Raw genomic sequence first — 9,206 nt, forward strand, 5'->3', positions numbered from 1 at the left:
CATTAAGAGTTTGAGAAATTCTATGAGTGAGTGTGTTTTCACAGTGGAAGAGAAAGAGCACACCAAAAAGAAAAGGAGGGCAGGTTTACACACGTGACTCTAACAGCTTCTACAGCTGCATATTGAAAACCTGCGTGTGCAGGGCTATTCCGACTATGAAGCCAATAGAAACAATTAGCTGTAGCTAGTGGCTCTAACAGCTAACCCTGGTTTGTCTTCCTTTTCTGAGGAGCACAAATAATCATCTTTTCTGTCTTGAAACCAAAGCAGTAGCAACTAAAGTTGAAAAAATGCATCAGGAAAGTATTTACAGGGGTCATAAGGCAAGGGATCGAAGAGCCATTTTCCACTTACAAGAGTTGATGCTTGCTGGCCACTAGCTAAGTCATATATGAGTGTTGTGGTGGTACAGAGCTTGTGGGAACCTGGGTGGATCGTGAGTGGCTGGGAGAGGTTAGGAAATCTACAGGCCTGTGCAGAGTCTATTGGACTACTAATGGCACTTAAAGGGATAGTAGAGGCAAACAAAGCAAAATACCCCATTTCAACATGTGTCAACTGAAGAACATGAACTGGGCACCACTGTGGTGTTGTTATGGTCCCCAGCACATGTAGAAATAAGGACCAACTCCATAGAATGAGTTATGAATGACGAACGAAGGGCAGCTATATGCAATTAGCTCCACACATCTAGACAAGTTTCAAAAGAAGATAAAATAATGAACACTTTGGAGATAGTGATATAACTTGCCGCATTCCTCGTTATTTTTATATTTTAGATTACTAGACACTATTTTTAAGATGGAAGAAACTTTTTCAGGATTAAATGTTTTCATTATGTTTGTTGTTTTTTCTGGTAAAGCTCTAAAAAAAGAAGAAAAGAAAAAGGAAGCTGTGTAGTAGTTCTTACAAGCCAAACAATACCGAAGACAAACCCTGCTGCTAATGAGGTGAGTTAGATTTCCATGGCTCCGCGCAGAGGCACTCCCACGAGGCGGTGCACTGTTCAGACCAGCATCATGCGTTCATCTGCACACAGATGCTGCTGTGAACTTAACTCGACTGTTGCTTATGTTGCCAGAAGGGATCTCGCTCTCCATCCATGGTTGTCCTCAGGATAAGAAATGTGCACAAAAGGAAATATGCACTCATCTGCCTGTGCATTGCTGGATTCATCATGTACAGATATCTTGGGTAAGTTCTTAAAATGTTACGTATGTTCCAGTAAGAGGCTGTTGTTTTCCCCTCTAATGCAACGATTCAGCTTGATGTAGTTTTCACAGACACACAATTCAAACAGTCTCAACAGTAATATCGTTTGTGTGGCTTCTATAACAGTACAACAGTGTCACTGTATTACACACAGTTTGATGGTTGTCATAAGAAACTTTATTTATTTTGGGAAGTGAATAATAAGAAACTAATGGATGATGAAGAAAATGTAAAAGAAGCCCATATGAGTTTACTGAAGTCTGATGTCCTCCTGCTCAACTCAAGACATCTGCAAATTCCTGCCAAGCATGTCATGTGGTCAGTTAGAGTACAATAGCCTATGTTAGGCATTAAGTGACTGTGACACACTGAGTGGAACTCCTCTTCCAGCATGTCGGGAAGGGAGAGGAGGATGAGCCGAAAGGTCGGCTTGTGTGCCAACACGTCCCAGTTCACCCTCGAGGGAGAGCCCTTCCGCATCATTGGGGGATCCATCCACTATTTCCGTGTGCCCAGGGCCTACTGGAGGGACCGCCTGATGAAGATGAAAGCCTGTGGGATTAATACCCTCACTACGTACGAACACTGCTCCAGTGATTGAGTTTAGAATCACAAGCTCTGTCACTGCTGAATGTTAACTGTGGGCGCCCTCCATCCTTGCAGATATGTGCCGTGGAATCTGCACCAGCCGGAAAGAGAGGTTTTTAACTTCCAGACACAGCTGGATTTACAGTAAGGAGAATTTTCTTTTATGATTGATCACCACACAGCATCCTTCACACCACCTTCCTAGCTTCTCTAACAATATTACCTGGTCTAAGGTATTTTGGGAATATTCTTCATTTTCTCTTCATCATCTAAGTCCTCAGCGCTCAGGGGAGATGCTAGAGGCAGAGAGTCGCACCTGACAACAGCAGCATCTCCATAACAAAAGCAGCTTATCGAGCAATTAACTGCACAGCGATGATAAGCGAAGAGAGAGGTCCTGCCTCTGCCAGTGTTGTTGCCAGGCACTTTTCAAACTCACCAAACAATAAGAAATGGAGCCTCACTGTGAGTCTAAACTTTGGGTTTGCACAGGAAAAAGTTGCTTGTTGATTTTCTTTTCTGTTTGGATTTCAGAGCCTATATCAGTCTTGCAGCTGAGATGGAACTGTGGGTGATTTTGCGTCCAGGACCCTACATTTCCTCTGAGCTGGACCTAGGAGGACTGCCGAGGTAGTCATGGTGTTCTCTGTATGTAGGTTTATGTAGAAATTCTGAATTTTTTTGTGTGTATATTCATATGGTATGAAAAGGGACGTTAGTTTAAACTGCAAGTCTGTTCAGTGCCTGTCCTGAGTAAATAGATTTTTGTATTTAAGTGAATTTAACCGGACAGCAGAGTTACTTGATCTAACACACAAAGTGACATTTTTGCTTTCTGAATGAAATCAGGGTGGAAGAGTTGCATCTTGTTTAAAGTAAAGGCTTGCTCAGTGTCTCAAGCTTTGTCCAGTATTTTAGACTCACTGTGGCTCTGTTGTGTTAACTGAGCATGTTTTCTATGTCTTTGCAGCTGGCTCCTCCAAGACAGCAGCATGAGACTGCGGACGACGCACCCAGGGTTCATTCAGGCTGTCAACACTTTTTTTGACAAGCTGATACCAAAACTGGTTCCATTGCAGGTCAGGCTGGAAACATACCAGCTGAAGCAGAGTCTGTTAATCGTTTTAATTAAAAAAATATGCTTGTTTGTGTTTTTTTAGTTCAAGAAAGGAGGTCCAATCATTGCAGTGCAAGTGGAAAACGAGTATGGCTCCTTTGCAAAGGATCAGAGTTATATGCTTTTCATTAAAGAGGTGACTACACATGAAACTTGATGGCATAGAATGGATCAATAGGATTATTTTCACTTCTTCCTTTGTGTTTTATTTTGAAAGGCTCTGCAATCCAGAGGGATCAGCGAACTGCTGCTCACATCAGACAAGCACAAAATGTTAAAGTCTGGGGGTGTGGATGGAGGTATATTAATAATCACACACCTAAACATAAACATGCACACACAGAGTTAACCTAATCTTGTGTAGCCCTCAGGACAGTGAAGCTTCAGAAGCTAAATCAGAGAAACATCCAGGAGCTGACTGCTATCCAGGTGAGTCTCACCTTTCCACATCACTTGTATCCATCACTGATGACAGTAAGGAGATGCAAGCTGACTGTGTGCGTGCTGCTTTTCAGCCCAACAACCCCACCATGGTGATGGATTACTGGACCGGCTGGTATGATATCTGGGGAGAGCTCCACCATGTGCTGCCCCCAGAGGGTAAGGAGGGTTCTCTGTGCTGCTAGTGGCATGTTGCTCCCCTGCTATTCATAATCAACCTGGGTGGTCTAACAATGGAGTGTCGCTCAAGGGAGTCTTCATAATTCAGCGAGGTGGTAAAAGAAGCGTACACATCCTTCTCTTAGTATCTATGAAAGCCATTGCTACATAGTGATGTTACATTAGCAAAAAACAGGCATAAAGTGTCCTGTGCAAATTGAATTGTTCTTATATTTTATAAAATGAAAAGAAAAATATTGTGGAAATCATTGCCTGTAGTTATTTTATTAGTCTTTCATTCGTTTTTTACATTTGTGTGCAGTTTGTGCAGTGAAATACAAATCGGTCTAAATCTCCTGCTTCAGAAACCAAATTTGGAAATAGAAATCTGTTGGGTTTTTGTCTTATAATTACTGCTTTAAAGCAAATTTGTTTTAAAAACAGTCGTTTACATCAACCAAACCAGTAAACATGGAAAACCTGCTTGTGAAAAGAAATTTGGATACAGAAATCTATACTCTTACTTTACGAATATTTTACTAACCCTTGAAAAAAATGCATATATGAGTAAAACCAGTCAAAGGGTAGCGTTATTGTCTGTCCCCTCTGATACATCTGATTCACTAGTGCTACTCTATCTCCAGTTCCTCTAAACTGCTGTAAATGTGCTTTCTTTCTCACCCCAGTGTAGATTTTTGCATGAGAAATGGCAGCTACATGCCCACAGTGGACATGCAAATGTCAGGGTCATGCTGCTTTTGAATGAGTCACTTACGTATTTAAGAAAATGAGTCAGAAGAGTTTCGGGATTCAAAATTTGTATTTGCATGAATCCATTATTCTAAACACTGTGAACACGTCTCATTTCTTGTCAGATATGGTATCCGCTGTAAGGGAAATTCTGAGGAGAGGCATGTCTGTCAACTTGTACATGTTCCACGGAGGATCCAGTTTTGGCTTCATGAGCGGAGCACTCGCCAATCCCTCATACAGAGCTTTAGTCCCCAGCTATGGTTGGTTCCTTTGTACTGTGCTCAGTCTCAAATAGACTCTCATGCAAATTCACAAAGACGTTTGAGTGATTAATAACTGCCGTATGAGAGCTGGAAAATGTCGTGTTCTGTACTGTTGACCTTAACACCCAGCAGGTGGCAGCAAATGACAGTTTTCGCACACTGTTGATGTTCCGCAGATTATGACGCTCCTCTGTCTGAATCTGGGGAATACACTTCAAAGTACCATCTTCTCAGGGATTTACTTTCTCGATACAAAAACAGTAAGAAAAACACGAGATATGCAGCACATTATTACATTCAGTTACTGACCTCTTTGCCTCTCTGTGCAGCAGGAGGCTCTGACAGTTTCCCGGACATGCCAGTCCTGCATTACAGGGAGGCTTATGAACCAGCCATTATGTACCAGCACCTTTCATTATGGGATGCTTTAAGCTTCACAGAAGGAGTACGTTTATGTGAGATTATCTGTAACGTATATATCCTGCAATGTAAAGAATTTTGCTTTTCAGACAGTTCAACTGTTTCAATTGTCTCTGCAGCCATTTAAGTCTGCCAAACCAGTAAACATGGAAAATCTACCTGTGAACAACAGAAATGGACAGTCCTATGGCTACACTCTGTATGAGACTATCATCACGAGGGGAGGGCTGTTACAGTCAGGGGACAATGTCAGAGACCGTGCCCTGGTGAGTTAATGCACACTATACATGTGCATGATATTTATCCATAAGCTAATTGCTTAGCTTCCATAATGTGTTTGTAGCTGCTGAAAACAAATTTATTAAAAACAAGGAAGTTATGTCTTGCTGCTAAAAGATATATGTCTGTTAAATATAAACCTAGTGGCATTAGATAGTCAGCATAGAAAAATTGCAAATATGGGAAAACAGCTAACCAGACTCTGTCCAAGGGTTAAAAATATCCTCCTAATAGCTCATTCAGTAAACATTTTTGATATTGTTCATAAAATGAACAGCAAATAAATAAATAATTAGAAAAAACCCTGCAAGAACAAAATGATTCCTTCTTGCTGAAAATTTGAACGATCAAATATAAAGCAGGAGCCAGAGGACAGTTAACCTAGTTTACATCAGTCACACAGGCCAACAGACAAGTTAACAACCACGCGGCAACTGCTGGTCATTATAAGAAAATTAATATTTCGCAGCCGGCTGTGAGTTGTTGTTGTTAAGCTGTTAAGTATAAGCTATTCATTCCTGAAAAAGACAATCAGTGACTTCATGGTAACCAGTTACCTGAGTGCTGTGATTGCTTTGGTCACTGTTGCCAGGGCCACCTGTAGTTTGTACTGAGATGCCGACTTGTCTGCAAACACTACCTCTGAGTGGTCAGCTAGCACATGTTGGGGAATATACATTTTATACACTTTCCTCTAGAGTTTGCCACTTTAGCCCTGACTGAGGTCTTAGCAGAGCAAAAACACTGAGAAACAGTGACTCTGTCCAGTTCGCTCACTGTTACTCAAGATTACAAAATCTTGTAGTTCCATTAAAGGCTGCATGCACATATTTCAGTTGTGAATTGTTTACCAACAGCTTACTTCAGTTCGATGTCAGAACTGCTTACGTTATTCAACAACTGAACAAATGTGATCAAATGTCACGCTGAAGTTATAAACCTAAACTCATCTGTCTGACCATCTTCACAAGTTCTTATGTATTGTTTACAGCTCTCTGCTCGTGGATGTCGTTTCCAGCTTTTTCCTCTCTCACTTTCATTTGTTCCTGTGGGATAGTTGCCCGCTCTGTCTCTACACTTGATGGGCTTCTCTCCCTCACATATTCTCTGGTGAATTTTAAATTCTACCAATTTTCTCAAAGTTAATGTCAGCCACAGCTATATCTGACAGCTCAGGTGCAGCGCAGGATTGAGCCAGAGGAGGACTGCTTTATGACAAACTATTCCACTGTGTAAATCTGAGATTTGTGCTCCTACGGTGTGCAGAAAATCTTCAGACAGTTCATTGTTTTTTCCACAAAAAAAAAAAAAGGATTACAAAATCTTGTAATTCCATTATAGTTCCTGACCTGTCTGGATATTGCAGTTGTGCAAATTACCATTGTTTATATATATAACATATAATGCTAGATATTTATTAAAGTAAGCATTAATTGGATCAGTCAAAGCTGAGCACACTGCTAAAACCTTGGCCCTGTCCTCGACCTGCATGCTTACAGACTCCCTTTCAGTCTATTATTTAATTGAAACCAAACAGAAGTGAACTGAACAGTGTTTTTAGTCACATACATAGAGACTGGAACAAAATCTAAACATCTCTCTGGTAAATAATGTTTAGTGTTCTTCTGCACATCATGCAGGTCCCATGGTTTCAGGTTTATACAGGGTTATGGTTTATCATAACGGCGCTCTCCTCTGGATAAATCCTGAGGTCCACCTGAGGCTTAGTCCTCAAACTCACACAGTTTTAGCACTTTCACAGATGAGTTCACCCCAAAGAAAATCATCCTGATTCTTCTTCCTCTTCTTTTCATTTCTCTACATAGTCACACTGTTTTCATAAAGAACCATGTGCTTAAATTGTATTATTTTTGTCAGACCCTCACTCGCTTCTTTTGCACTCCCTCAATCTAAGGCCTTTATTTTTAGACACTAATTTGTACACCTCTTGTCAGGTAATTACTAAAGTGAGCTGACTGCATCTTTGGATATAAAGATAGCTCACTGTTTGCATCACCCTATGATCTTTCCACTTCCATGGACACACTTTTGTAAATGCATCATCATGCTAATTTGCCCTACAGCACTGACACTCTGCCTTTCTGGTAAGCCCTAAAAGAGGGTTTAGCACTGGCCCAGATATTAGTAGATCTGGTTTGAGATATTAAACTGACAGGTTTGACCACTCATGCTGTCTTTACCAGTTTTATTGCATGAAATGCTCTTAAAGTGAGGACCAACCAATTAAACTTCGGCTTAAGTGGATATGTCATTCTTCAAAGAAAAAGGGGTGGAGCGTTGCTCTGGTGCCTTCCAGCAGGACACAGTTTAAACTAAATTACTACAGTTATTTGACACTAATGTTTTTTTACTCCAGGTGTTTGTAGACAGAAGCTACATTGGCCTTTTCAAGCGCCAGAGTCTGGAGCTGGCGGTTCCTGATGGTAAGGTATGACATCAAGTTGACCAGTGAAGAGAAAGGCTTCATTCAGTGTGATGGATGCTGGAGACGCAGCTGTCTGGCTGTTAAAACGATCAAAAAACATAAATGTGATTGATCCCTACAGGGACGTCGTACCTTGAGTTTATTGGTGGAGAACTGTGGACGAGTTCACCAGGGACGGGAGCTTGACAAGCAACGTAAAGGTGACTGACTGAAATTTTTGCTGTTCATCGCTCTGCCTGCTTTTAAATCACTCGAGCAATCAGTTTGTAGAGGGCAAGCCAATTTCGATTTGTGTTTTTGCAGGACTAGTGGGAGACATTTTATTAAACAATATCCCCTTGAGAGATTTTACAATATACAGCCTGGATATGAAACCCAGCTTCATTGATAGGTTTGTAGACTTTATTAAATCTAATACGCTGCATATTACTTGCTTTTGTCTGTAATCGTGTGTTTGATGTGGCCTTATTTCAGTCTTTATCAAGCACCCTGGAAAAGTCTTTCTGAAACCCCCAGCTTCCCTGGATTTTTCATGGGCAGACTGTTTGCATATGGGTATCCAAGTGACACGTTTGTGAAGCTGCCAGTAAGTGAACATAAACATAAACAGCTATGTTAAAAAATAAGTAAATGACATTTAAATGAACGGAAAAGACTAATCACATTGTTGCACCTTGAAATCCAGTAAATTAGAAGAAGGAATTCCGATGACTGAAACCTCTTTGTGGAGTAGCAGGTGGAAACTGACTTTTAAATGTCTGTCATTAGGATCTTTTGTGCTCTATCCTATTGAAGTGTCTGTCTGTGAGTCTTCAATCTGGAAAAGGGTATAAAAAGCTCTTCAAATTATTTGAAATAACAAAATTAACTGTAAAGAAAATCAAATTACTGCCAGTTCACCGCTGGGTAGCTTGCAGGCATTGATTCAGCTTTGCATTCTTCAGCATCGCTTGAATATACAGTAATGTGAATCCGTTTATCTGAAAAGTGAGCTGAAAGTGGACCTTTTTGAAAGGATAATGATCTGAAGCACATTCGTGAAAGAATGGCTCAGAAAGAAGAAATGGAAGGTCATGCAATGACTTAGTTGAAAATAATAAAACTTTCAGTGTCACTGAAATGTTGAATGGGCATTTAAACCAAGGAGAATAATTTTACAGGGAAGAGAGTTTAGAAAGCAGGTACTGGTGGACGTACACAAAACTCCTACAAGGAGTGCCAATGGGGGCAAAATGAGCTTCTGATACTGTGGGTGTAATTTATTTTATTTTAAACAGAAGTATATGAGATCTGTTGGTAATCTTATTCAATGAACCGCTGAAGAATTACCATTTGTGCTGTCCTTCAAGTACTATAAAACATCTTTTGTCTGCGGCATTTTTAAAATAGTCAAATGTTTCCTTGTCTAAATATGTTAAAAACATACATAAAGAAGCCAGGTGTGTTTATACTTGTTTTTTAATTTGTTTTAATAAATGTATGTATCTGGGATCCGCAGGGCTGGGAGAAAGGTGTTGTGTTTATCAAT

General features: G+C 40.5%; 1 protein-coding gene across 6 annotated transcripts in view; it reads left to right on the forward strand.

The window, feature by feature from the left end:
* The first annotated feature begins 960 nt into the window (after positions 1 to 960).
* Positions 961 to 9,206, forward strand: part of LOC146378596 (beta-galactosidase-1-like protein 2) — a 10,204-nt gene continuing 1,958 nt past the window's right edge. Inside the window, exons 1-18 of one of the 6 annotated variants that reach the window (XM_084941461.1) lie at positions 964 to 1,194; positions 1,603 to 1,788; positions 1,876 to 1,944; positions 2,335 to 2,430; positions 2,771 to 2,879; positions 2,961 to 3,053; positions 3,135 to 3,216; positions 3,282 to 3,346; positions 3,433 to 3,517; positions 4,393 to 4,530; positions 4,710 to 4,793; positions 4,863 to 4,978; positions 5,073 to 5,219; positions 7,610 to 7,681; positions 7,800 to 7,878; positions 7,982 to 8,069; positions 8,153 to 8,264; positions 9,177 to 9,206. The exon at positions 9,177 to 9,206 is cut by the window's right edge and continues 87 nt beyond it. In XM_084941461.1, coding sequence (XP_084797587.1) covers positions 1,103 to 1,194; positions 1,603 to 1,788; positions 1,876 to 1,944; positions 2,335 to 2,430; positions 2,771 to 2,879; positions 2,961 to 3,053; positions 3,135 to 3,216; positions 3,282 to 3,346; positions 3,433 to 3,517; positions 4,393 to 4,530; positions 4,710 to 4,793; positions 4,863 to 4,978; positions 5,073 to 5,219; positions 7,610 to 7,681; positions 7,800 to 7,878; positions 7,982 to 8,069; positions 8,153 to 8,264; positions 9,177 to 9,206 — 1,743 coding nt within the window. In that variant the 5' untranslated portion in view covers positions 964 to 1,102. Of the gene's footprint in view, positions 1,195 to 1,602; positions 1,789 to 1,875; positions 1,945 to 2,334; positions 2,431 to 2,770; positions 2,880 to 2,960; positions 3,054 to 3,134; positions 3,217 to 3,281; positions 3,347 to 3,432; positions 3,518 to 4,392; positions 4,531 to 4,709; positions 4,979 to 5,072; positions 5,220 to 7,609; positions 7,682 to 7,799; positions 7,879 to 7,981; positions 8,070 to 8,152; positions 8,265 to 9,176 lie in introns of those variants that run through there. The other 5 variants (XM_084941462.1, XM_084941460.1, XM_084941463.1 and 2 more) reach the window with 5 other exon arrangements.

This window comes from Perissodus microlepis, chromosome 10, assembly GCF_051167445.1.
Source record: "Perissodus microlepis isolate ML-2025 ecotype Zambia chromosome 10, ASM5116744v1, whole genome shotgun sequence".
NCBI classification, from domain to species: Eukaryota; Metazoa; Chordata; class Actinopteri; order Cichliformes; family Cichlidae; genus Perissodus; species Perissodus microlepis.